This window comes from Fusarium proliferatum, assembly GCF_900067095.1.
Source record: "Fusarium proliferatum ET1 genome assembly, contig: FPRO_scaffold010, whole genome shotgun sequence".
Taxonomy (NCBI): Eukaryota; Fungi; Ascomycota; class Sordariomycetes; order Hypocreales; family Nectriaceae; genus Fusarium; species Fusarium proliferatum.
The window spans coordinates 1,116,577-1,143,091 of NW_022194799.1; the positions used below are offsets into that span (position 1 = coordinate 1,116,577).

A 26,515-nucleotide genomic window follows, 5' to 3' on the forward strand; every position below is an offset into this window, starting at 1 on the left:
TCCTTTGGGTTCAATCAATTACCTATGTGACTGTGACTTTGGCTTTGACTTTGGTCTGGGCTTTTTGAATGTCTTGTTGGCTTTGACAGAAATCTTTGCCTGTTGTCCCTTGGTAATAATGATCAAGGTTATATTAGATCGTCCTAGACACTGGTGACGGTAGTAATGACGGTGCGGGAGGACTCGGTATTTGACAGGAAGTATTTATCAGTTACTAAAAGTTTCCGTATGTCTTTATCGTGTGGTGATTCAGATAAGACTTTGGTTCTAAGCTGATCATCAGAGGCGGATGTGGGTGAGTTAGACAACACATCACATTGCGAGCCGTAAGAGATACAGGTCAGTCCGCAGATGACTTCATTTACATTATTCCCTCATAGATTTGTTTCATTAACCTTTCTTCTCATGGTGGAGCCTATCCTAGGCTGCTTTCTTTGATGAACGAAGAACGTTATTCTGCCTGGATGTTTTTTGTTTGCCAGGGCTTCATTTTCACTAAGACTAGTCAACTATCATCAAGAACGAGATGTGCACCCTGCAATTCAATATGACAATTACATGTTACTTGGTAATCTAAGGAACAACCTGCGAAATAGAGCAATTCACATCATTCCCAGGCGACTGCCGATGCATAGGGTAACTCCTCATGGTTCTATGTACCAAACATCGGTCCAGTACAAATGATTTCAGATCGAGTTCTTAAATGTGTATTACTTCTAAAAAACGTAAAGGTGTCGGTGATTGTTTATGGCTATTGTCCCAATGTCCAACCTGTATCGCGCTCTTTGTCTTGATTGGAACCCTTCAAGTGTCTGTATATCCAGACCGGTCATAAAACTGTATCATTTTGCCACGGAGTTCACTATATCTCTGAATTGAGCAGAAAGGAATGGGTTGTATTCACTGGCGTCTTCTCGTGTTACCAAGTTTCCTTTGCTGTTGCTTCGGCTATTTCTATTTTTGAGAGTTGACAACGGATTAATGAAGGAGAAGCGAGAAAGTAAAGACAAGAAACAGCCAAGGGAACTTTCTTCCCAATTGGGCTATCAACCCGCAGTCGTAACAACCCAGCCTCCTTCGATGCGGTAGATGACAGAAGGTCAAACGGTGAAGACCCTGGAGTCATCACGGGTGCATCGAAGCCGGTGCGGACTTTGGATTCTTATGACTAAAAAGAAGAATTCAGGCTCGAGGGGTTTTCTGGGCAAATATGGAAGCGACTGTTTATAGCAGCATGCCTGTTTGTGACCGGGGGCTTTGGCCAGAGTTTCGGCGACGCCGTGATACTTGCCAAAGGATCTCGAGGTTTCTTGAAAACCAGGGGGAGATCTGCTTTCCTCGAAACCGTGACCATATTCAGGATAGTATCGATTAAATATCAAGTTGATAAACGAGCCAGGGGCTCTAGAAGAGCTCAGTACATACTGGTACTGTAGCATTGTCAATCAGTCTTTTAAAAAGGCTTTGTCGCGAATCGGTCTACAAGCATCACGAACCGGGAGCCACTTCGGACCCTGCCTAGGAAGGAAAGAGTTGGAGTCCGATGCAAGGAACATGATAGACAAATCGTGAAGATGACAAAGTCCGATGTATCTGGAACGACTTTATCCATTTGGTTTAGTTGTGTGACGCGAATCGTCCACCCCGACATCCATGTGGCAGTGCTACCTGCCCTTGATGCGTCAAGCCGTCCATTGTGCTTACGATGACTTCGCTTCGCTGACCAGGAAACTACAAAACATCGTGTTTTGAGGGCTAGGGGGGAGCGGGAGGCAACAGAGGGGATCCTGGTCGGGAAGAGCATGGTATCACGTATCGATGGATTCGATGAGAGAGGATTTAGAGAAGAAACAGAGTTTGAAGCATAATCTTGACAACAAGGATATGCCCGGGGTCTTGATGCAACGTGGAGGCTAACTAGGTCAGGTGCTTGGCTCTGAAGCTCCGGAACTTCTGGCTCGTGAGTCGAGTCTGGAACATGTTAATCAGACAGCTTGGCAGTGTCTCCTTGTTCAAAAAGTGCGATAACAGACATGTTGATATTGGAAGACGAAAGGAGGTGGAAAAGGGGTAAGCTTAATGATAATGACTCCAAATCATGGACCCGAGAAGGATTCAGAGGCTATCAACTATTGACTTGACCTGAGGCACAGGAAAGAAGACATACAAAAGAACTCATAAGTGTCTGCGCCTTACGAGGCGAGAAAGTCAATTGATGTTTACAGAAGAAGCTCCGACGCATGGCTCAGAAATGAGGCTATCGTTGGTGCATTTATTTAGCCGAACAGGCTAACTTGGACAAAATGGAGGCTAGCTGGAACGCGCCTTGTGGCATTAATTTGACCGGTGTTGGTGCGTCAATGTTTGGAGACTAATTGGATGCCTGACCACGGGGAGCTAACGTTTCAGGGCAAAGAATTCGGTGCTCAGTCAGTTGCTAAAACGATGAATGAGCGGCAGTCAAAGAGGTCATAGCCAAGAAACCCCAGACGGACGGTTCAAGATACCCCAGATTTCGCCACCCCAGATTCCGGGGGTTTGTTACGAGAAATCTGAGATTGTCGAACGAGTTTGGATTGCCATTGCTCCGTACAGTACTGTTAGTCTGTCTACCCACCAGAGTGGACTGCGATGGGATAAGATGAGATGGGATGTGATGTGATGCGGGGACGGCAAAAAGCAAATGCAATGGGCCAGATTAAGATGGATGCCAGTCCGGCGGGCGGGATAAAAAGAAGAAATCCGGGGTCTTAAGGTTGATGAGACAAGGATTCGAGACTGTGCCGTCAGCTTGCGTCTGTGATGGCACGATACCACACACTTGTTGTTTAAGAGGCTAGGGGGGGAAATAAAAAACGACCCCTCGATGGGTGGAACACCAGCGAATTTTGGTGCATTTGGGGTCGTTTAATATTTCCCCCCGAGGGGAGAGGGTGCTATAGGAGGATCTAATAGTCCCAAAGTCTGGACCTTACGACAGCATCTTGGCTGATATCAAAAACGTGGCATAATGATATAGCTCACGGGTAACTTGATCCTTCAGGACAAATAGATCTTGAGGTGACTTGAGCACTACAACTGATACTGGGATAGCGGAAACAAGCAGACCGCTCCCTTGCAAACGATGTGACACGATAGTCGACATGTTACCTGCTGGCTACTGCAGCAGGCCTTGCCTTGTCTTGTCTTGCCCTGTCTCGCCTTGTTGCTCGCGTGGCATCTCTCAGCGATCGTTTCCAAGCATGGGAACGATGCTCGCCCAACGCACGTGGTTAATCAACCGGCGCGAGTAAAAGGCTCTACCGGATAACGGCAGAGGCGTTCAAAGGCGGGAAACAGAAACATTTGGCTTGACTCGAGTCATTAATCAATTAGATTGAAAAACAGAGACGGGAAAGGGAAAAGTGAGGCGTGCGGAAATAACGATTTTCAATATCTTCGGCTTCACGTGAAGGATACAACTAAAAGGGAGTTCATATGACACAAGACAAAGACGATATCTGCCATTGAGCTTGAGTGGCTTGGCAAGCGTAAGCCAAGCGGCCTCGCTCATTAACAAGTTCCACCTGGCGGTCAAAGCGACAACGAGCAACGTTGGAGTTGGACGGCACAGGACGAATGAACCGATTCTCGGCATATACGGCTCGTTAGTCATTGTGATGAGCATGTTAGCGGACGGTGAGTGCTCAGTGAGTTTTGATTCTGGAGACAGGATGGAAAAGAAGGCATCTGAGATATCCACTCTCTTTTCTTCAACGACTCGCGCTATTGATTCGATTTACAAGTCCGAGAGGAGGTGATCGTTGGCTCTTGTTAATTCCGGACCCTCTCTTTCTCCCCCCATCTACGGAGTACCGTTCCCCATATCTCGCTCTGCCTCTTTGTCTCTTCTCCCCCAGATGCCAAGCGTCTACAGCAACCGAGTCCCCGTAAAGCCAAGCCAAGCCAGTCAACGTAGCAGGACCCCCCCGTGCCAAGCGCAACGTCGACGCTGGAAAGGAACTCACACGAGCCATCGAGACAGAGAAGAATCTGGGGGAGGGTCTCTGCGATGGGGATATCAGGATATACAGCGCCAAGACCAAGATAGAAGGAGAGAAGCATTTTAGCACATGCGAACAGACAGTGAATGAATAAGTCAATTGAAACAAAATCCACTGGCAGCGATGATCTTTACTATCAAAGTGCCTGGCGGCCATGTGCTCGGAGCATTTCATACATAGAGTTGACTCGATGTCAGCTGCAAATCCTTTGATAGGAGGCTTTGGTCCATGCCTTGTCCTTCACGCACTAGCCCAGGGTTCTTTTAGGGGATGTTCAGGGGCGGTTCTGTCTGATGCCGTGTGTAAGGTACCTAGGTGAGTGAGCGTCAAGGCAGCTAAAAGAAGGGCCGGCAAAGGGGGCGCCGTTCCTGGAACTATGACGGCAGATGAGTTGTCGCCTTCTTTTTTCGATCTGGCTTTTATTAATTGATTCAGAATAAAATGTCAATGCTCATCTTGAATCCACTGCTGACCAACACAAATGTCGTGTTTTGCACTGATTGAGATGAGATGAGTTGAATGATTTTCCAGACTTTGGCCAGTGCAGTTAGTGGGGTCTCTCCACAAACTGCGCTAAACTCCACCTGTGAAGATCTTGGGCTGGACGCCATCCTCTCTCTCACTTCTGGTCCAACAGATGACGACCAACCAATTACCAATATCACTCACCACTGTCTGATCTTTGACGTGCGTGGTTTTAATTCCTCATGCCCGGGACATGCAAGCATGGTTCCATTATCACTTCTGGGGGATCTTCAGCAGATGCTGGGATATTCTCAGTCTAAGCCAATGCAGCATCATCACTCGATCAAAACAGAACATCTCACTCACCTCTCCTCGTTTCTGTGATACCCTCGCTGTGCAGACTTGACACAAGATGCTGTGCTATCATACCTCTTTAGGCGAGAGCGCCGTGGCTTGAAACTTTGATCCTTCTCCCATGCTGTTGGCTTCAGGAGGCGCTGGGTAAATGTATGACTTGCTTACGTCGGCAACATGTCCGTTCTTCAGGGGTCTCCATATATTTTTTTTTGGCTCTCTTTCTTTTGCTGTAGGATCTACGGATACCACATCAGCAGCTGTGGAGCCCGAACTGGACTGGCCCGTCTTACAGATTTCTCATCCCCATGCATTCCCCGGGACATGGATAAGACATCGACTTTAGGCTTGTCCTTCTTCAGCTCAAGGGTTACAGGGGATCCTCGTCGAGTTCATAACTTGTCTATTGTACCCTCCCACACCCCATGTCATAAGCATAAGCGCCAACATCACCACCGACTGTCTTGCTCTGTCCGTGTTCCTCTTTGGGCATATGCATGCCATGCCATGCCCTCGCCTCTCAGTCTCTCCGCGAGCCATATTACATACAGATCTACTCCACCCTCCTTTACATACTTGCTAGCAGGTCTTCCTTTGTGCCGGGTTCTTGGTTAGACTAATTATCACTTACTTCTATCTTGCTTTTCCCCCTCGCCCCCCGCCATCATCATTTTGCTCGCCCTCCTCTTTGTTACGATTGTGTATGCAATAGTGATCTGCAGCAGTTTTCTTTATAAACCCAATCATCCCATCCCCCTTGGTCATTGCATAGTTTCCTCTCTGCTTGCCACGCTTTGGGATTGCACCTTTGGCCTGAATGTGCAATCATTGGTAGCATTGGTTGTTATTAGACACAAACCTCGAACGCTTTGGGACTTGACCGTTACGCTTATATCAACGCTCCTTCTATATCGAGGACACCAACCAACCAACCTTGGGCCGACAATAAAGCATTGGACTTGACTTGCGTCTCCCTCTTTTCATCCAACAACACTTCATCATAAATATTGAGTAGACCTGGGAGAATGGTGAACTATCGATAAAGCCGACTCTCCATTCCAATCACGGCTCGACGACGAGAACCACCAATTGCTTGGCCATTGCCACCAAGACCCTAGTTAACTACCGTCCATTCTCTCGAGTCTCGATACCTTCATCATGTCTTCCGCCGAACATCTCTCTAACTCGCAGCTCCGCGCTCTGAGTATCATTGAGCGGACATGCTCTGTCTTCTCATTGCTCGGCTCACTCTTTATTATCGCCACATTCTTGTCATCGAAGGCCTTTCATAAACCCATCAACCGACTGGTATTTTATGCTTCTTTTGGCAACATGATGACCAACGTCGGTACATTGATGTCAAGATCCTATATAGGCTCACCAAATTCCGTGGGCTGTCAATTCCAGGCCTTCCTCATCCAGATGTAGGCTCACTTACACCAAACCGATGCTCTTAGACACTAACTTGCGTTAGGTTCATGCCTGCCGATGCCTTCTGGACCTTGTCCATGGCCATCAATGTCTACCTGACATTTTATTTCAAGTTCGATGCTCGAAGATTACGGAAGATGGAGATTCCCTATCTCATCGGATGTTACGGTATCCCTTTCGTCCCAGCCTTCGTATACATCTTCATCAAGAACGAGGAGGGACACCGAATGTATGGTAATGCCACACTGTGGTGTTGGGTGAGTATGGAGTGGGATATCTGGCGTATCATCACTTTCTATGGACCTGTCTGGTAAGTAATTGTTCCCGTTGAATCTGGAGTGGGCGCTGACCATCACAGGGTTGTCATTGCCATTACCTTTTTTATCTACATCCGTGCTGGTAGCACCATCTATCGCAAGCGGCAGGAGCTTGATGATTTTAGCTCCACCGATCGAGATCTGACTTATGGGGCTGGAGATCATCTGGGAACTATTAAGACCACAGAAGTTTCAGTCACCACAGAGGTCGTTACTCCGAATGCGATTCATCTTCAGCCCATGGGGGGCCGTCGAGCACCCGACCCTAGTGACCCCAGCTCTAACGCATACTCGGTTCACATCTCAGCGCAGCCTAGCTCCGGGGATGTCGGGGATGAAGTTCTCCCTATTGAAAGACAACAAACACGGGCCAGTGTTCAAGTTCCTGCACAGCAGCAGCAGCAACGATCAGGAGGCAATCCTGCTCGAAGGAGGAATCGAGAACTCAGCAATGCAGCATGGCAATACACAAAGTGTGCCCTGCTGTTCTTCACAGCCATCTTGATCACATGGGTCCCATCAAGCGCCAACCGTGTGTACTCAGTATTCCACACCAAAAACTCATCTGTACCGCTTGAGTTCATGAGTGCCTTTGTGCTCCCTCTTCAGGGCTTTTGGAATGCCCTCATTTATATGGTTACATCTTGGAGTGCGTGCAAGAACTTGGCTACTGACCTACGTATGGGTCGAAGGCCGGATGTGACAGAACTCGTTGGCGGCATGGCACCAGAGGTCGGGGCCAATAACGCAAGGACAATGACCAGCCACCATCGACACAACCTCGGTCAGTTCCGACGATCGAATAAGTTCGAAACGGAAAGTATGACTGAACTGGCCAACGAGAGCCGGCCAACTTCAGACGATGAGCGGAGAGACAACGTGCGTGTATAACAGTTCTAAGGGTCTGCTTAGAAACGATGCTGCAGATATCCTTTTTCTTTTGTTACTATATATAATGAAGACACGACTTTGATGGTCAAGGCGTGCTCCAGACAGCTTTGGGGGAGTTTGTTGGGAGACATTTGTTGGTTTCACCAGCGTCGAAAGATGGAGGATAATGGATACCCCAGTATTGTTACAAATAGTATTTAAATGCTGCAAAGTCCGAGAGCCATTTGCGTGCTTTTACCGCAGATCGAACGTGTCTGCTTTGCCCATCTTGTGATACAGAACTGTGTTTCAAAAACTAATATCTGCCACGCGAATATGAATCAACCTTATTTTAAGCTTGATAATCAGTTGCTCAACACACGTGGCTGGAGTGTGACTCCATTGTGTCAAGAGCGGAACACGAGGTAAGGTAGAGCTAGTCTAGCACCTGCAAGGACAGGATGGCTTGAGATCCATGTCTCGACGACGCATTCCCGGTCGTCCAGAGGAAGCACTGACCGTTTGACCCTGGGACACACTCACGCAATCAGATTGACAGATGATGCGGAATCTGTGTGTTAAAAAGGACGATGGCGTCAAGGATGTGACATGGGCACCTAAGTTAAGGTCCCTTTGATATCGACAGTGGCTTGCCAAGGGTGGCCTCAAGGAGAAAGAAAGCCCTTGACAATAAATTAAGATGCTTACATAGACTGGTCCAGGGGCCCTCTGATATATGATAAACTTAACGGAGTCTTTTTGTCACTTAGAATAAAGGTCCTAAATTTTCCTGCCTCTCCCAAGAGTGGGTTTGTTGTCTCGACTTAGCCGTACTCTTGCTCTGTGATGTATGCATGTAGATTCTTGGTGGGGACATCGTATGATCTTGAAGTGTCAGGGATTGTGAAAAATGCGGGGGAGAGGTGGATGGGCTTTTGTAGTTTGCGGGGAAGATGAAGCCATCTACAGACTCGCCTGATGTGGCTCTCCAGGGTCCAATTGGGTTCCAGACATTTTTAGTTGAAAGAAAAGGGCGACAATTTGGTTACTTTGTGAAGACTTCAAATGCCATGTGATAATTCCGCCTTCTTCATTAATTTATTGCTCGGGATGCTTTGAAAACACCCGTAATATTTTCAGTTACCAGTTATGCTATCGAGGCGTCTTATCGAAATGATATCGCTATATCTGTTTATATTCGGCTATAGGAGAGAACAAATTCTAAGAAGCAGTTAGGATATCTATTTCAGATTTCTCGTCCAAGGAGGTACGAACCTGCCAATTCAAACTCGTCTGTCTCAAGCCTTAGATCAAGTTGCATTACTGTGTCTGAGACTTGGAAATTGTTACATAAAATGCCAACTCTCAGCCTCCCACCAGGCAAATCTCATTGTTCTTGTCTCAGTATGCCTTGGCTAAGTACGTTCGCTGGTCGAGGCTGTGAGTATGTACACCTGATTGGTCGTTGGTTGGTGGTTCGCCCAACCAAGTCGGCATTTTGAGCCTGATTTCCATTTTCCTTTTTTCCAAAGTTGAGATTACTTTGTTTCTTCCATATCGGGGTCTTATTTTCTCTGTAAAGCTTTCGAACCCGGCCTTAACCGAGTCGTCCTTGCGAACAAACACAATTTATCGCCCCCGATGGAGGTCCTTGGTGCCGTAGCCAGCTCTATCGCCGTGATGCAGGCTTTGGCAGCTGGGAAGCATGCCGTTTCTCTTTTTCGAGAAATTCCGGATATTCAGAAGGACTTTGACTATCTGATGAATGAGGTTGGTTCCGCACTTGCTGTCAACCTTTGCTATGGTCAGGACTAACATGCGGTTCTCAGCTGGACATGATCAAATCCATAGCGGAAGCTGTCTCGAAAATGGCCCCTACAGCAATGGAAAAAGACCTTATCACCACTGCAGCGCGAAACCTCCATGATATCACCGCAGAACTCGAGGCGTTATTACGGATATGTTCGCGCGAGAGTGGCCTAGATGGGAACAAAATGAGCAAGACAAGGAAGAGAAAGTGGCTTGTAGAGAAAAGTGACATCAAGAAGCTTCAACAGAGGATGTGCCAAGCCAAAGAAACTCTGCACTTTGCTCTGAACTCGTCGCGCGTATCCAGCGATATTAGGTAAGTGTACCACGTATAGAATCTAGCTCTGGCCCTCTGTATTGACAGGTGAGCAGATTTCAGGCAGAAATGAGACAGATAATGCTAAACATGTATACAATGTATACAAGCTCGCCAATCTCTTTGCAGCTACCAGAAGGAATAGAGAATCCAGCATCAGTTCAACAACTTCAGGACGCTCATACACCAGAGTCAGACGCAGTAGTTATCGGCGATGACCATGGTAACAATCTGGAACAAATGAATGAATCTGTACAGATACATTCTACGGTATCAACACAGAGAACATCATCGGGCTCCACATGCCAGTGCCGATGTCATTTCTCTGAGAGTCAATACCGAAGCTCTAGCTGGACACACTCACTCCTTGGGTCATGGCTTGTGCATTGTAATAGCTCGTCTCGAAAGAAATGTTCAGATCCAGGATGCTACTGTATAGTAAATACGGCCTTGAAAATGGAGTACCAAGTTCCGAAATGGTTTCTCATCAGGACATTCAAGATTTGTGCGTCTTATAGCAGCCTTTCTGGATTGACTTGCGCCCTACGCCCCTTTAGATCGATTGAAGAGGGCTCTGTGGTATGGACTAACCAAGAAGGATCGACCCATTTAGTCAGGAGAACAGTGGTTGCATATGGCGTTTACCCTCATGACACGGATATTTGTGGCATGGGACTCATAGAGGTTGGTCAATATCCCCCAAGTCGCCACTGAGTAGTCAGCGTGCGCTAACAGAAGCAGTATTCTCTTGACCAACGACTTTACTCTTCTTTAGAGGCTCTTCTAGATATATGGAAGAGTATCCTGACTGAGGTTGGGTTACCCAGGTCAGTTGTTAACTACGTTAATCGAACAAGGTTAGCTCAGTAATTAATTGATAGACGTGTGGCGATTACTGCCGCCTTAAGACTACGATACTCTAAGCTCAATGATAAGCAGGCTTACCTCATTCAAAAGGTTCTCGATCTCTGTCGGGATATTTCTGAAGTGACAACGACCAAGGTTCACGAGGCGATCTTGCAATGCGCAGATCTACAAGAAGCATTACAGGAGCAACCTTGGGCTATCAACACGATTGATGGCGCTGGCGAATCCCCTCTTCTTCTTGCAACCCAGAGAAACCAAATCAGGTCCATGGAAGTTCTCATTTCAGCAGGAGCTGATGTTAATCAACAATCGTACGATGGAAGGTCACCTCTCATGGTCGCAGCCGGGGAACAAAACGTCGAGTCTGTAAAGATGTTGCTCAAGTCAAAATCTAAGGTTGATCTGTGCAATGATGAAGGCGCGACAGCACTACATCACGCGTCTATGGAAGCTGAACCGGAGGTCATCAGCCTCTTGCTCGCGGCGGGAGCATCTGTAAAGCAGCGAGATGCCTTTGGAGACACGCCACTTCATTGGCTAGCCCAGTCTAAAAACACCAACCATCAAGACATCGAAGCAGCCATTGAGATGCTGCTCGTGGCAGGATCTGACCTTGAGGCACGAGGCTATCAAGGACGTACCCCTTTCCTTGTATCAATTGCTTTCAATAAATTGGAGGCTACCAGAGCTTTGGTAAATGCAGGTTGCTCTACCAATGTTTCTAATTGCGGTTCTCAGAACGTGCTGCATCTTGCAGCCAGAGAAGCTTCACTAGATTTACTTCGGTATCTTTCTATCTTGGACTTTTCCGGCGTCAACCCATATCTGCGAGACTCATACGGCGACACACCCTTTGATGATTTCGTCGAAACCTCTCATGCTACGGATGAATGGGCCTTGGTAGGAGCTCGTAAGCCTGGTCTCGCTGAGCAAGAAGCTTTTGTCGAGCTTTATCAAGACGTTAGAGATCAAGCCCTACAGAATGATATTCAGAATCTTGAGCGAGTGCTCGGCGCGTTGCAGCAACAGGACATTGTAGTCGCGCGAGAACATCTAGCCTTGTTGGTCAAAAAAGAGAAACGATGGGAGCGTGAAAATCTGGCTTCTTGGTATCGAGCTGTCGACAAGCGAATTCAGCACGCGGAATGGGATTTAGCAACAGAAGACGTAGAGGGTCATCTACTGGACTTGGAAGAAGAACTCGCAACTCCGGTTTGGGAGATCCCATCAAAACACGGCTACTTATAGGAACTCGATCATGGAGAATCAGTCAGTGAAGAGGGATCCGAAAACTCGGATGATTCTGACCAACAGGTCGTAGGTCAGGATGAAGCTCAAGCAGCCTGGGAACAAGGCTACTGGCAGGCATCCTTGGGTAAAAAGGCAAAACTTCAGAAAAGAGTGCATGGGGGCTCATGTAAAGATGTTACAACATTTATTCGATTCGAGCGCAGAAGAAGCGAGCAAGAGTTTCAGAATACGAAACACGGTCAAGGTTATCGGATACTAACCCATACAAATGCAATTTGACAGAGGATACCATGAGTTCTATCTTGAAGTGTTCTACCATTCGTCTTCTCATACAATCCCCTTACATATAGATCCTCTCACAGTTGCTCACTTGCTAATCTCAAAATAAGAAACTTGCTTCTATCTCTCTGAACAAATCCGACCATATACCTATCCTTGCGCTGTAGCCCTTTCTTTCCATAATGTGTCATCTTCCTCTAAAAAGGGCCCTTGCACTTTATTCTTTTCTTTTTCAAATAAAGCCCGAATAGGAGAAACTGTAGCGCAAAAGCACAAATCAGTAACGACTTTCATCTTTCCTGGATCCCTAGTGCTCCAAGTTCTAGAGGCCTTCTACCTCTTCTGGAATATCCTCTTGGCCTTGCTTGACGCCATCTATCATGTGGTATTCCCAAACTGTGCCCAGCTGGAGACATTCGTTAACGCAGCCTTCGTCTTCCCACCACCATTTATCCCCGGTGACGAAACTGCCCCAGACCTCCATCCACAGCAGACGACCGATGATGCTACGGACTTCTGCTTTCACTTCTCTCTCAGAAGGAATTCTATCTATGAAAGGATCGCTGTCATCGGCTTGACTCCGAATACTAGCTGATACTGCGTAGAACTTTGAGGTTGTGAGAGTGCTGCCTTGGCCGCGCAGACCAGCGTCGCCCATCCATTCTGGGAACAGTCTACTTGGGTTCGTGCACTTGAAGTGTCGCTCGAGGTTGATCAACAGATGCTCTTGAAGCCATGCTCGCATGCGATGTCCTAGTGTGCTTGCGCAGGGCAATGGGTCAATAAGAGTTAGCAGTAGGGAGCCACCGACTCTAAGACGGTTGCTGATGTTCTTGAGTACCCCTGGTATCTCAGGTGAAGAGCATACGGCGGGTAGCGAGAGCGAGTATACGATGGTGAATGAGTGCTGGTCAATTGGGAGTGTCGAGGGAGTCATGGACGGGACCAATACTGGGCGAATGTTGGGAAGCTCTTTGTTTTGGAAGGACGCTGTTGTCAGCGAGAATACTTCTCTCGTTGAGTGAAGAGCTGCAAGGTATGTCGCCGTGACTAAGGTTGTTAGCACTGCGCTACTTTGACAGTCACTGATTCACTCACTTTCAGACTCGTAGAGGGCCAGTACCCCAAGATCGTCAGACGTATTCGCGACAACGCAAGCAACACCAGCACTATCCCTCGCCTCAATGTCCAGATAGTGCAGGACAGAAAGCATCCATCGCTTCAGCTCAATGTTCAATTCGCCATGGAGCCTCTCGTCGGTGACGGTCCAGATCTCTTTGATACGCGCAAGAATCATACTGGGACTCGAAGCCGCCATAACCTTGACTTGATCCTTGATACTCTCGAAATCTGCGCACGGCTTCACTTGGACTGTCTCTTCTGCATCAACGGTCATCTCGACATCTTCTTGGTCCTCAAGCATTCGCGCCTCCTCTTCTGCTTGTCGGTCGATGTACTCCCATTCTTCCGGGGGACGCCATGAGTCGGGGTCGTTGGGTCGGAAGTTGATCACGATGGGAGCTTTCGGTTCTTTGGGAAGATTGAGACTGGGCACGAGACTGTTGGGTGACTCTGACTGGAGTATCGGGACGGGGAAGTTTCTGAAGAGGGTCAGTGGTGTTCTCTTTCTCCGTGAGTAATAAAGTTACCTATCTCCCATTGAACCCGCTGGCGTAGGAGGGTGGTCGCCTTCTAGCTCAGAGTAGCCGTGCACCTCTGAACAGGAGTCTGGGTTCTCCAAGTCAGACAGTCGAGGCTGTGAGACTTCGTTGCGCTTAGTAACGTGTGAAGACGAGGCATCAGTGGAAACCGGAGTGTTGGCTCTGAGTGCTCGCTCTACCCCAAGGGAAACATTCGACAAGTTTGCCATAAGTGCCGAGCGATGGTAGCTCCCCGAGTTGGAGCGTGAGGAGTGATGACTTGGAGTCAAAAGACCCGACGGAGTCTTCTCCTTGCCCTTTGCATGTTTGCCATTTCGAGGTCGGAGAAAGCCGAAACGAGATTCTGTGGAAGACCGAGTGCTTGTGACGGAGATTGAGCGGCTGAGGATGGAGTTCTCCTGTTCCTTTTCTCTCTCCTTGTTTTTCAGCTCGCGCTTGATCTCCTTTTTGGCGCGATGCTCGCCGACGAGTTCGCGATCGGGATCGACCCAGATGACGTCAAACATTGTGCTTGGATCTCTGTGATTTTATATCTTCTGTTGAGATTTTTTGCTAAGGTGGGCGATTTGTTTTGTTGTATATGAAATCGGAGTGAGTCGTGAGTAGGTCGAGTGATGAGTGTATCTATTCTAGGTTGAAAGAATGATTTACGAAGTAGAGTGCGTATAAGCTTCAAGAGGTTCGGAAACAAAAACCGGATACCTTTATCTTCTATTCTTGATGGCAAAGGAAATGGTGTTATGAGATGAATGTGTGTGTTTTCGGAGGAGTGGGGGTGGAGGCTGTGAGAAGTTGAGGGGTCAAGGCCTACGAAAGGTCGAGGACTTCAGAGAGTTACTATTACTAGCCTCTGATACAAGGTCAAAACGATGCTATAAGAGAGTCTAAACTGTTTTCAAGTAGGTATCAAGTGAAGTGTGCGGTTGACAGTTGCTGAGCACCCGCGTGTCAGTGTCAGGTGCACCAAGTGATTGGAAGTGTCAAACGAGAATGTCGGTCCCAGTTCGGAGAAAAAGAGCCAGCGGTTGGTTCTGGAGGCAGAAATGACGTGCGAGTTTGTTCACCTCCTGTAAGGAGTAATTCTGGGGTCCTGAATGGTCACTTATGCGCGTTTGGTAGACAGGACGATGATTAGGTAGGAGATCAAGTGTTAGGATGATCAGCTCAAGGTTTACTCATGTCCCTGATTCACTGGCCCAAAATAGCTCTAGAAGTATCCCTACTGCAGTTAATCACTGTGGATTTCTGGGTGGATGTGTGACAGCAGAAGTTGAGACGAGTTAGTATATGCAGCAAGTTGTCATTGAGGGCCTCACAGCCTGGTTAGAATGTCAGCATCAAGTCATGTGGGCAATGCCAAACGTCTCTGATTAAGATGAACATTTTCTCTGCCTGTATGTGATTGATATACTGGATGTCGACGGGTTTCACGAAAAGACCACATGACTTTCAGCCAGCTCTCTGTGCAAGTGAAAAGGGGCGACTTTCTGTGCATTAGATGTCGACCAATGGTCAGCAATACTGTTATACCTTAACTTAGGACGAAGAATCTGCGATTCGATATGGTGAAAAATATGTCTTTCTTATGTTTTCTCCTGTTCAAGTGTGATTATCCAACATATACACATGAGTGTACCCCCTCCGCCGAATAGTTCTCGGCCAGCATCCAACGTCCAAAGAACACCAGCAAGAGCCAGTTCATTTCGGCTACAGACATACCGGGCATTGTCCTACATCTGTATCAGCCAACCACGTCTTTTGTCACCATTCACACCCGACGCCTTCTCGCTTCGCGAACGTCGGCGAGCTGCATGTGGTGGGACGAACACCTGGTCTGTACGACACTGAACCCGTGTTCTTAGGGGTCGGTACCAGGAACTCAGTGGTGGAAACGGGATCCTTCTGGGTCATGATCTCATTGAAGAATACCTTTTTCTGGTGAATTCAGGGGTGGGATATGTGTGGTAGGTGAATCGACTCGGTCTTTTGACCATGTTCAAGTATCCAATGGCTCCTGTCGAGATGGATTTGATCTCATCTGTATCTTGGTTATCAGTTCAGTATAAATATTCATCCTCACAGGTTAAATTCCTTTCTCAATCACTGTTTATGCCAGACTTGCTAATAATGAGGCCCGTTTACCAGTATGTTCACTCATCACAACGCCTCAAACGCATCACCTTGACAATAAGCTCGGACAAAGAGCCAAGGCCCAAGTGCTAGGTCCAGCCCTCGAGCCAAGGTAACGAATATTACACAGACGGCCCGTGGAAACAATGCCCTCCCCTTTGACCAAGGCAAACATTCCCAACGCTGTGTACACATAAAGGTACCCAAAAACCACCCGCAGCCTTATAGATCTTGTTCAGTTTTGTTCCTGTTCTTTTTGGGCGTATGCTGTGTCTGTCTGTCTGTACGTGTGCGTGCGTGTGTGTGTGCGTGTGTGTGTGCATCTTGCGCAACTCGCAACTTGGACTCGAACTTCGAGTCTTGTGATGCATACCCGTTAATTCGGTAACAAGAGCTGGCGAGAGAGAGATGACTTATCTTATCGGGCTCAAGGTGTAGATACCGACTGACGTCGAAGTTGTTGGCAGTGCGAGACGACTGCCAGTGTCTGACAGTTGCAGTTCTGCTCTGGTGTTTCGTCCTCTTGACGCCAGAAACCAAGAGACTCTGTTTGCTTTTCTCTGATATAATCTGTCTAATCTTCTGCTTCTTCAACTTTGCCGCAAGACAGGATCTCTCTTCCTCATTTCTTCTGGTGTCACCTCCTCCTCTTCACAGCGTTTATCGACGCCACCATCAACCTCACTCCCTCCCTCTCTTTCTTGCGTTTCCTCTTCGCATAATCACACGCCTAATCAGTGCCCTCTATTCCTTTTATCTTCCAATTTTCCTCCACTCCATCTTCGCATCGTCAAAGCAAACACCACAAAACACACATTGCCTTCAAGATGGAAACCTCGCCAGGGCAGCCAGGTATTACGCCTATGCCCAACCAAGAAGATGTCAACATTGCTCAACATCTTGGCCGCTCTCGATACTTTGGTCTTCGTGACTTCTTTGATCGTGTTGACCACTATGCCACCACTTCAGCCTTTGGGTACTTCTTCACCCTCAGTGGTACTGGACACGTAAGATGCTCTCTCTGCCTGTACTGGTAATTGTCTGAGCTGATGACTTTCTAGCCTCAAGAGATTGCTGGAGCGACCTTCTTTCGAGAAGTTCGCGCTGGTATCACAACCTTTGCTACTATGGCATACATCATCGCTGTCAACGTATGAGTCCTCGATCCTCTTTTGCCGCAGTTCGGCCGGCTGACAATAGATAGGCTGCTCTGCTCGCTCAGTCTGGCGGTACTTGTGTATGTGACTTGACGGATCGACACGCATGTGACAAGATTGATTCATATGTTGCTTGCAAAGAGGGTGAGTAAAGACAGACAGACTCCCAACAATATGGGGAGATAGATGCTGACCATACAATAGACATTCGACGAGATATCGTCACTGCTACAGCTGCAGTCTCCGGCCTGGCAAGCTTCATGTTCGGCTTTCTTACCAACCTCCCTGTTGCCCTCGCGTAAGTCTCTCGCCTTCTCACACTATGATATGGTGCTGATCCCCAATAGCCCCGGTATGGGCCTCAATGCATACTTCACCTTTCAGGTTGTCGGATACAACGGAAGCGGCCCCATCTCTTACCGTCTCGCACTTACAGCTGTCTTCGTTGAGGGCCTTATCTTCATCTTCCTTGCTCTCACGGGTATGCGCCAGTGGCTTGTCAAGCTTATACCTTCTACCATCAAGACTGCCACGGGCGTTGGTATCGGCTTCTTCCTCACTGAAATCGGTCTCTCGTACTCTGCCGGTATTGGTGCTATTACCGGTGGTGGAAAGGCTACTCCTCTTGCGCTTGGGGGCTGCCCCCAGGAGCTGCTTGACGAGGTGACTGGCATGTGCACAGAAGGGCAGATGTCGAGCCCCAAGGTAAGTTGGCTGACCTCCTTTAAGAACCGTGCGCTTATTCAGGTAGTTATGGGTTGCTGTCTTTTGCGGCGGTATTGTCACTGCCTTTCTTATGGCGTTCCGCGTCAAGTACGCCCTCATCCTTGGCATTGCTCTCGTTTCTGTTCTGTCGTGGCCGTATGTCCTCCTCCTTTATCCCCTAATCTCACCTAACAATCTCACAGTCGCAACACTCCCATCACGTACTTCCCACACACTGACGAGGGAGACTCCCGTTTCGGCTTCTTCAGTCAAGTCGTTATGTGGCACCCGATTGAAAGAACTCTTAACCAGCTCGACTGGTCCTTTGGTGGTTCGGCATCTCAATTCGCCCTCGCTCTCTTTACCTTCCTTTACGTCGACATCATCGATGCTACCGCTACTCTCTACTCCATGGTTCGCTTCTGTGGTGTTGTGAACCCTCGCGACGGTGACTTTCCTCGCTCGACTCTTGCGTATTGCACAGACGCTTTCTTCATCTCCATCGGTGCTTTGTTGGGCAGCTCACCTGTTACCGCTTTCATCGAGAGTGGTGCTGGCATCGCTGAAGGTGGAAGAACTGGCTTGACTGCCATGACCACTGGACTATGCTTTACCGCTGCCGTGTTCTTTGCGCCTATCTTTGCATCTGTACCACCTTGGGCAACTGGTTGCACTTTAATTCTGGTCAGTTGTATTCCTTCTTTAGGTGTCGAATTGTAGCTAATAGGATGTGTAGGTCGGCTGTATGATGATCCGTCAAATCACCCAGATCAACTGGCGATACATCGGCGACGTTCTGCCCTCTTTCGTCGTCATGACATTCATCCCTTTCAGCTACAGTGTAGCCTATGGTCTTATCGCGTAAGTTGACCACCTTCTCCTTTACATACCTACTAATAGCCCTTAGCGGTGTTTTCGTCTACGCAGTCCTCAACGGTCTTGTCGGCATCGTTGTCTGGGTTACACGTGGCTATGTTGAGCCTCGCGAGTACGATCTCAAGGAGTACTGGACCTGGAAGGGTTCAGGCCGCCCTCCTTGGTTCATTCGCGCCATTCGCCACGGTCGAAATACTGGTGGGGAGAATGATGAAGACCAGCCAGGTGATTCTGGTCATGCCATGAGAGATCTTGACTACGACAACCGCCGCGAGAACAGCAGCTCCAGGACTGCCTCCAGCGGCAAAGGCGATCAGCCTATGTCACCCTCCAATGAACGGTGGGAGCGTTGACTGTATAACGTATGACTTTTGCGTATGACACTTTCTATTCTCTGTATCGATCAATTTCTGAGAGCTGGTGCCTCATTTTGGAATTGTGGGACAATGTTTGCTTCTGGATGATGACAGTTGAAAGGGTCAGTATCGCCCTCGGAGCAGTATATAGCCAGGCATGGGCGATACCAGAGAAAGGGGATGGAGGGGAACTGCCGATAGGGGGCAGGATACTGAAATGTCAAATATGATGTAGTAACGTATACAAGCAATTATAAGCCATGAATATCAGCGTGCTGCAAATGACAAACGGACTGTGTAGTGATACAACAGGAGATGTTGCTCTCTTTGTATGTCGTCTATCAAGAATCACCAGCTCTTAGTACTGTAGACCTGGTATCATGGAACGTCTGCCTAAATATAGTCATAGAACCTGGTATATCCATCTCCACCACGACCTTGATCAAGCATTTCAAGCTCCCATATCAACATCGCCGTCCCCGTCACCACCTCCAGCTCGACCTCTCATAGCCTGCTCTGCATTCTTCCTCCTTTCTAGGCTCTCCTTCACCCACTTCTCACAGGCAGCGTCACCACCCTCGGCGATCTTACTGCGCACAACGCCCTTCATCACCTCACCCGCAAAGCCCACAAAATTATGTCTGCGCAGAGCATTCTCAAACATCCAATCTCGTCGCTTGCGCTCTTCTCTTGCCAACAGCTCCTCATCCCCGAAGTCGCGCGCACGCTGTCGTAGATCTCGGCACATAGCCAGGAGATTAAATCGAATCTCGGTGGTGTCATACCGTGCAATGCGGCGTTGGAGAACATCGACTACCTTGGTGGGGAAGTCCTCAGAGCTGCAAGCACCGTGGGAGATGGGCGCCGGTTGCAAACCATCGAGCTCGTAGAGTGTACCGTTGATAGGTGTATAAGCGATAAAATGGAAAGCATCCTCCGCCTCGGCGCCAGTCTTGTCTGTCTCGTCGGCAAAAGGGCTGCTACGAGCAAAGCTGTTGTGCACCTCACGGATGAGGTCAGAGTTACTCAACGCCTCACCACGGAACTCGGGCGGCAACACCATGGTGAACTCTCTGAAGTCGCCGAGCTTCTCGCCTATTTCAACATCGTTCGTCTTATTGAGTAGTACACTCAGCAGAGCTTGCGTTGCGCATGCATTCTGAATCGTCTGGGCAGCAAAGAAGATGTTTTCGGATGCGGCATTGTCGAACGAGCCGTCGCGGGGTCCTTCGGGTGTCGCATACGGTTGATCAGTCGGGTACTTGAAGAGGAAGATCACGCCGTATACGGGCTGCAAGGACAGCAGCTCAGATGGGTCGAGTGTGAGGAGTTCTTCGAACTGAACGTCTTTCACGCCAAGATTCTCGATGAGAGAGGTAAAGACACCCTGACAGCTTCGAATTAGCTCTCCAAACTCAACGATTCGCCAGAATAATTCAAGCATACCGCATCGGACTCAACTATAGAGTTCAAGTCAGTATATCAGTCAAGATCATGCCCGCAGCAGAAACTAACTGGTATTCCATCCGCCACTCATTCTTGCAACAAGTTCAGCGTCTCCTGGCAACTCTAGCTAGAACTAGGGGTTATGAGCAAGGTAATTGAAGGAACGAGAATTAACACAGTCGCTTAAAGGTACGTAGTTCGATTGATAGAGTGTGGACGTTTCTCAGATGAATCAAGTTGTTTTGGGGAGAGATAAAAAGTAGGAGCTTCAACGGCAAACAACTGAGCTTGGAGCCACACAACACTGATATCATCAGTCGCTGATAAGATAAGAAAAGCCAAAGGCAGCAACAAGCTACGACATCATTTGAGGTACACTGGCCTCAGCTCGTGGAGCAAGAAAACACCGGACTTTGATATAGGGCGTCAAAATGAACTTAGCCAAGAGTCCTCTAAGCTCAGCTAGATATACCTAAGCATTTTTATCGCTTAGGGTCAAGATCCTGAGTTTTCTTTCCTCCCTACCTAGGTATCTCTGGCAGTCCATCCTCAGGCATTGGAATGAGGAATTCCATTCTATTGAGAAAGGGTTTTGCAATTTTGACAACAAAAAATCCAGTTCTTTGCCTTGACTAAGCTTGAAGTTAATGCCTCTATAAACTTATTACACACACTCCTTCTCACCTTCAGAATCAGCAACACTCTTCAAAAACTATCATGTCATCGAGACCAAATTACAAAAAGGCCTGGGCTCGACTTTATTCTGTGGTAAATCTCTTCGCTGATAGAAGAAATGCAAGAAATAAGAAGAAAACTGGACTAAGCCAGGAGGTTCCATACGAAAAGAAAACACCCCCAACTCCAATATTTTTCACCTCGTTCCAATGCTAGTCATATGCAGCGTTGGTCTATACTTTTTCCACTCATCCTGCATCTCGCTTGAACACATTTCAACCAATTAAATTATCATCGTAAGGGACAACGCTACAATTCAATAAGCTGTTCCCTGGCTGGCTCGTTTCGCTGGTCATCATCCTGGACTCCTTGCTCCGCCTGTGCTTCCACATTGTGCTCTGCGCCAGTGCTGGTGGTCGCCTCTTCACCAAGATTCTCAGTTTGGTCCTGGTCTCCATGGCTCTCTTCATTTTGAGCTGCCGCAGCTGCCGCCGCGGCTTCGGCCTCTCGACGCTCTCTCTCCGCTCGTGCAGCTGCTTCCAGATTGGCTATATGCCTTTCTGCAACCCCCGGTGCGATGCTGGCCAGAAACAAGAGACCGGCTCTCTCCACGCGTCTGACTTGTGATAACAGCCAACTCTCAGGACCTTGGTGCTGAGCTACAAGTCGCCGTGCCATTTCAGTAGGATCTGGGTTTTGTCGAGGCTGCTGATTCCGCTCGTCTTCTCCGGCGATAGCTTGGCGACGTCTGGGCTCAGCGGGAATCAGATTCTCAAGGTGTCGTCCCAGAGGCTGCCAAACGTGATCTGGAACGCCGTTAAATATTCCAGTGCTAAGCAAAAAGATGAGCACCGCAATCACAATGATGGTGAACCATCTGGACCAGCTTGCGTTGGGGGAAGTGAAGAACCAAACAAACAGAACCAGCCGGAACAGTAGCCAGATTTGCGGCCAGAGCTGCATAAGGAGAGGCGGAAGCGCCGCCATAGGTGGATTTCCCCGATGCATCAGGGGAGCCATAATCGCCGCAGGGTCCGGTTCTTGCGCCTGGTTTTGGCCTTGGGCTTGGGCCGGGTATGCGGGTTGCTGCTGCGGCGCAAGGTTCGGAGCTTGCTGCTGAAAAGGCTGAGGGGGTTGTAGGTTCAGAGGCCGTCCTTGTGCCTGGGGCTGCGGTATCGGCTGCGGCGCGATCTGGGAACGGGGATGGTGATGGTGGTGATGATGAGGGTGATGATGGTGGTGGTGGTGTCTCGCTCGCAGTTGACTCTGAGCATCTAGAGCGGCACTGCTAAGAGCAGCGGCTTGTCGAAGGTGAGGTAGACTCGTCTGAGTTCGCAACCGTGGGGTGATATATGTTTCAGAGCTACTATTGTTTAAAAGCAAAGCTCTGGGTCCCTCGGGCGACGAGAGAATATATACCTCAGGTCCTTGCCTGGTCTGTAAACTTCCGGGAGCTGCAGTGGTGCTGAGTCGATTAAGAAACGAATCAGGGGTTCCACGGCCACTGCCGGTCATGGGCTGGGACATGGGCCACATGGGCGCCGCCAGTCCATGTTGAGGTCGGTTGTGAAGAGATGTGCTCGAAGCGCTTCGTTGCATTGCGCTGGCCATTGCCGACGTAGCTTGGTTGATATCAGCGTTTCGAAAAAGATTCTGTACATCAGCGGGAGACATTGAGCCGCTAGCACCACCGTTACCCTGTTGTCCAGGTACCATAGTCCGAATCACAGTCTCGAATTGATAGGTGCTCCCATTTGGTCCAACATGCTCACGGTAAACGGTATGGCCTGGAGCTGGGCTTGCTCGGCCACTATTGTTGCCACCAGTGTTTCCGGGGTTATTGGGGTCGCCAACGCCGCGCATTCCCATTTGAGCTCTCGTTCGTTGGTTCTGATTCAGAGCTCTAGCCATGGCCTCTCGTTGGATGCTGTTCAACCACTGTGTCATGTTCTGATGTTGGTGTTGAAAAGCCGCCGCTTGCTCGGGAGTGTGCGAAGGCGAAGGGGATGGCATGCGTGGTTGAGGAAATGGGCTTGAAGTTGGGGGCATCGAATTCCGCCACCCTGGCGGCATCTGGTATCCAAAAGCTTGGCCGGGAGCTTGCTGAGGCTGAGGGCGTGGAGGATGCGTTGGTGGTGCGGAAGCGGTTGGACTCGGACCTTGCGCAGGCGTAGGTGCAGGAGCAGGAGCAGCGAGGGACAGTGGCGCAGAGGGTGCATTGGGGGTTGAAGATGGGCCATCGGTGATGTCGCGAAGGACAAGGTGAATCGTTTGCTGTTCGGAAGTGCGAACCTGTAGGCAAGACAAGTCGTCAGTTAGCATGTTGCAACTCTTGGGACAGATCACCGTCCAGGAGTCACGTACCGCATCAGCGCCAAAGATATCGACTAGTGTATCCGCCTCGCGGACGAGTGCGTGTCCCCTATGTATCAGTCGTTGATGGTCGTCGGCGGGCCGCAAGGGAAGAGTCTGGCGAATTTTGTCCTTGAGCTGTTTGATCGTAGTATTTGCAGCAAGGTTGGGGAAAAGCAGTGGTCGATTCACACCAACGGACGGTGAGAGGACCTGCAGGTTGACAGTCTGTTCGTCCGTCGTCGCAGTAGAGGTGGCGGAAGGTCCATCGTCTTGAGGACGAGTAGCAGAAGGCATGGAAGCCATGATAATCAAACTGATAGCATGCCACTCCCAGGTAGGCAGGTGAGCTAAAGGGAGGATGAAGTGGCCTGAAGTATCGGGATCAAGGAATGGCGATGAAGAATAAAGGACAGGTCGGGTTGTCGTCGTTGAAGCTGTGACTCAGGAACATATGTCGGTAATCGACGACAGGGTTTCGGCTCTTCCTAATCGTGGCTGTCGATGTACGAGAGCTCGCGTGTTGAAAGAAAGCACCGGCTCGTTAACTGACGTCGGTTGTGTCGTCTTACTAACACTAAAAGGGTCGCATGTCCAAGGGAGTCTGACGACAGATGATGCAGAAAGGGATGGCAAAATGCGACGGCTGCGAGCAGGACGAATATGTGCTGAAAAAGAGATTGCAGTAATTCGCTGCGAAAATACAATTGGTGAAATGAAAGTTTGATAGTTGGTGGTTGATTACTATGTGACAATCAAGACATGGAAGACTACCTCATGGATGGCAACGACAATGGTTAGGGTGGCCTTTTGCCCATTGGGGCCATATTCAGGTAAGCTCAGGCACACACTCACCTTAGCCTGCGACAATGGGGAACGGCCAGGGGAGTGACAGCCCGCTGTTGCGGTGTCGGTCTGTTGAGATCAGGTCGTTACAGTGCTAGTGTTGATTGGCTAGTGTCCTAAAAACCCCTGTTCAACCCACACTCTTCTCTTCGAGGCCATCATCGTCACTCGGCGGTCGGCGTCTTTTGCTTCCGAGAGCTTGTCCGAGAAGCTGTGTGTGTCTTGGCTGTGTGCGGCTAACAAGCTCGAGCAGCCGCAATCCATCGTCATCGTTGAGTTTGACGTCAACATCCATCGAAAACAAGGGTCCAGTCCTCTTTGAGAGGCTTCAACTACCTCTCTTCTTCCCAGCAACTGTACGCAATTGCATAAAAGGCAAGGAGGCAGCGTTCAATCGCTGTCAGTCTCTACTGCCCGCTATGGCTCCAACCCTTGGTTTTGGGCCTGGCTCCTCCAAGCTCGGTAGTCACATGCTCCGCAACTCATTCTACACCCACGGCCGTTGGACAAATTGTTACTCGCCATCTGCCTCGCGACACATGTTTCTGGCTTCCACGAGATCGCGATGCCTATCACGGCCTTCGGTCTCTTCAATTCGAACCTTCGCCTCCAATTCGGGCAAGAGACCAAGATTTTCCCAGCGCCTCGGCGAGGCCATGCGAAACACCAAAATTCAATGGTACCGGATCCCTGTCGGTCTAGGTATTGGTTTCCTCGGTCTCGTCCAGTTTTATAAGGTCTCTTCCCGTGAGAAGGAGAGACTCGATAATGAAGATGGACAGGAGGGTTCTAGGGCACCCAAGAAACGTGCCAGAATCCGACCCGATGGCCCTTGGTATGTTACCTTGAATGCTTATGCCCCTATTCCCATGTCAATGCTAACTCAGTCAATCCCAGGCAAGTCCAGGTCATGTCAACTCTACCCCTAAAGGCCATCTCTAGACTTTGGGGACGATTTAATGAACTTACTATTCCTTACTATCTTCGAGTCCCAGGTTTCAAGCTTTATTCTTGGATTTTCGGTGTCAAGTTGGTTCCCTCAACTCAACGCTCAAAATCCTTTGGCTAACAATAGTAGCCTCGACGAAGTCGCCGAACCCGATCTCCACGTCTATCCCAACCTCGCATCCTTCTTCTACCGTACGCTCAAGCCCGGTGCTCGGCCACTCGATCAGGATCCCCATACTCTTATCTGCCCTTCGGATGGAAAAGTACTTCAGTTTGGCCAGATTCAAGGTAATGACATTGAGCAAGTTAAGGGTATGACATACACCATTGATGCTCTTCTTGGAAAGAATACCCCTGCTCCAAGCATCTCTGGCGCTTCTGGTACTTCAACTCCCGCAACAAGCCAAGGTGACGTGTCAGAGGAGGAGTCGCTCGTTAAGCAACACGAGGAGTTTGCTCAAGTCAATGGCATTTCATACACTCTTCCCGATCTTCTCACCGGTACTGGAAAACAGGCTCCGTCGGCAAAGGACGAGTCTATGCCCGCGTCTCCTGGTACAGTCTCTGAGGTCCGTGCCGAACTCGCTCTCGGCGAGCGACCTTGGTACGATCTCATATCTCCCGACAACACTACATCGCTTTACTATGCAGTCATCTACTTGGCTCCCGGCGACTACCACCGCTTTCACTCTCCCACGAACTGGGTTGTCGACCGCCGACGCCACTTTGCAGGAGAACTCTATAGCGTGTCCCCATATCTTCAGCGAACCCTCCCTGGTCTTTTTACACTCAACGAGCGCGTGGTTCTTTTAGGCCGTTGGCGCTGGGGCTTTTTTAGTTATGTGCCAGTCGGTGCCACCAACGTCGGCTCCATTGTGATCAACTTTGATAAGGAACTCCGAACCAATAGTCTGTTGACTGACACGGCAGCAGACCGTGCAGCGGAGGAAGCTGCCCATAGGGGTGAAGTGTACCATGGATTTGCTGAAGCGACATATGAAGCAGCCAGCCCTGTCCTGCGGGGTCATGCGCTCCGACGCGGTGAAGAAATGGGAGGTTTCCAGTTGGGTAGCACCATCGTACTCGTTTTCGAGGCACCTTCCGGCAAAACAGATGAGAATAATAGGCATGTCGGCTGGGATTGGGCTGTACAGAAGGGACAGAAGGTGAAGATGGGACAAGCTCTGGGACGGGTCATTGAGTAAGGTACAGTACGGCTGTGCAGAGCCAAAAAGCGAGTTAAGCGTTTGGATAATTAAAGATATATATAATTGTATACTACTATATATGATGTCACGTTTTATGAAGAATATCTCAAAATTCACCTTGGTATCGTTAACTGTAAAGAATCATCACTAGAA

General features: G+C 49.0%; 8 protein-coding genes across 8 annotated transcripts; 4 read left to right on the top strand and 4 right to left on the bottom strand.

Annotated features, from left to right (window-relative positions):
- Positions 1-6,020: 6,020 nt before the first annotated feature.
- Positions 6,021-7,501, top strand: FPRO_11825 (uncharacterized protein; the record flags this gene model as incomplete). Its single annotated transcript, XM_031221342.1, has 3 exons — positions 6,021-6,286; positions 6,337-6,603; positions 6,652-7,501. 3 exons carry the CDS (start codon positions 6,021-6,023, stop codon positions 7,499-7,501), a joined length of 1,383 nt encoding a protein of 460 aa, XP_031086911.1.
- A 1,620-nt stretch (positions 7,502-9,121) lies between these two features.
- FPRO_11826 (uncharacterized protein) lies at positions 9,122-11,720 on the top strand (the record flags this gene model as incomplete). The annotated part of the gene is made up of 5 exons (XM_031221343.1): positions 9,122-9,250; positions 9,310-9,605; positions 9,662-9,857; positions 10,347-10,432; positions 10,487-11,720. The coding sequence occupies 5 exons, from the start codon at positions 9,122-9,124 to the stop codon at positions 11,718-11,720; spliced, it is 1,941 nt and encodes a 646-aa protein (XP_031086912.1).
- Positions 11,721-12,324: 604 nt separating this feature from the next.
- Positions 12,325-14,169, bottom strand: FPRO_11827 (uncharacterized protein; the record flags this gene model as incomplete). Its single annotated transcript, XM_031221344.1, has 3 exons — positions 12,325-13,052; positions 13,101-13,603; positions 13,652-14,169. 3 exons carry the CDS (start codon positions 14,167-14,169, stop codon positions 12,325-12,327), a joined length of 1,749 nt encoding a protein of 582 aa, XP_031086913.1.
- A 1,077-nt stretch (positions 14,170-15,246) lies between these two features.
- On the bottom strand, positions 15,247-15,574 carry FPRO_11828 (uncharacterized protein; the record flags this gene model as incomplete). The annotated part of the gene is made up of 2 exons (XM_031221345.1): positions 15,247-15,393; positions 15,443-15,574. The coding sequence occupies 2 exons, from the start codon at positions 15,572-15,574 to the stop codon at positions 15,247-15,249; spliced, it is 279 nt and encodes a 92-aa protein (XP_031086914.1).
- Positions 15,575-16,620: 1,046 nt separating this feature from the next.
- On the top strand, positions 16,621-18,884 carry FPRO_11829 (uncharacterized protein; the record flags this gene model as incomplete). Its single annotated transcript, XM_031221346.1, has 9 exons — positions 16,621-16,800; positions 16,855-16,944; positions 16,998-17,094; positions 17,155-17,248; positions 17,298-17,655; positions 17,702-17,811; positions 17,859-18,339; positions 18,392-18,516; positions 18,563-18,884. 9 exons carry the CDS (start codon positions 16,621-16,623, stop codon positions 18,882-18,884), a joined length of 1,857 nt encoding a protein of 618 aa, XP_031086915.1.
- A 454-nt stretch (positions 18,885-19,338) lies between these two features.
- On the bottom strand, positions 19,339-20,424 carry FPRO_11830 (uncharacterized protein; the record flags this gene model as incomplete). The annotated part of the gene is made up of 3 exons (XM_031221349.1): positions 19,339-20,274; positions 20,334-20,347; positions 20,403-20,424. 3 exons carry the CDS (start codon positions 20,422-20,424, stop codon positions 19,339-19,341), a joined length of 972 nt encoding a protein of 323 aa, XP_031086916.1.
- An 893-nt stretch (positions 20,425-21,317) lies between these two features.
- FPRO_11831 (uncharacterized protein) lies at positions 21,318-23,666 on the bottom strand (the record flags this gene model as incomplete). Its single annotated transcript, XM_031221350.1, has 2 exons — positions 21,318-23,300; positions 23,373-23,666. The coding sequence occupies 2 exons, from the start codon at positions 23,664-23,666 to the stop codon at positions 21,318-21,320; spliced, it is 2,277 nt and encodes a 758-aa protein (XP_031086917.1).
- A 959-nt stretch (positions 23,667-24,625) lies between these two features.
- On the top strand, positions 24,626-26,359 carry FPRO_11832 (uncharacterized protein; the record flags this gene model as incomplete). Its single annotated transcript, XM_031221351.1, has 3 exons — positions 24,626-25,041; positions 25,104-25,235; positions 25,285-26,359. 3 exons carry the CDS (start codon positions 24,626-24,628, stop codon positions 26,357-26,359), a joined length of 1,623 nt encoding a protein of 540 aa, XP_031086918.1.
- Positions 26,360-26,515: the final 156 nt, after the last annotated feature.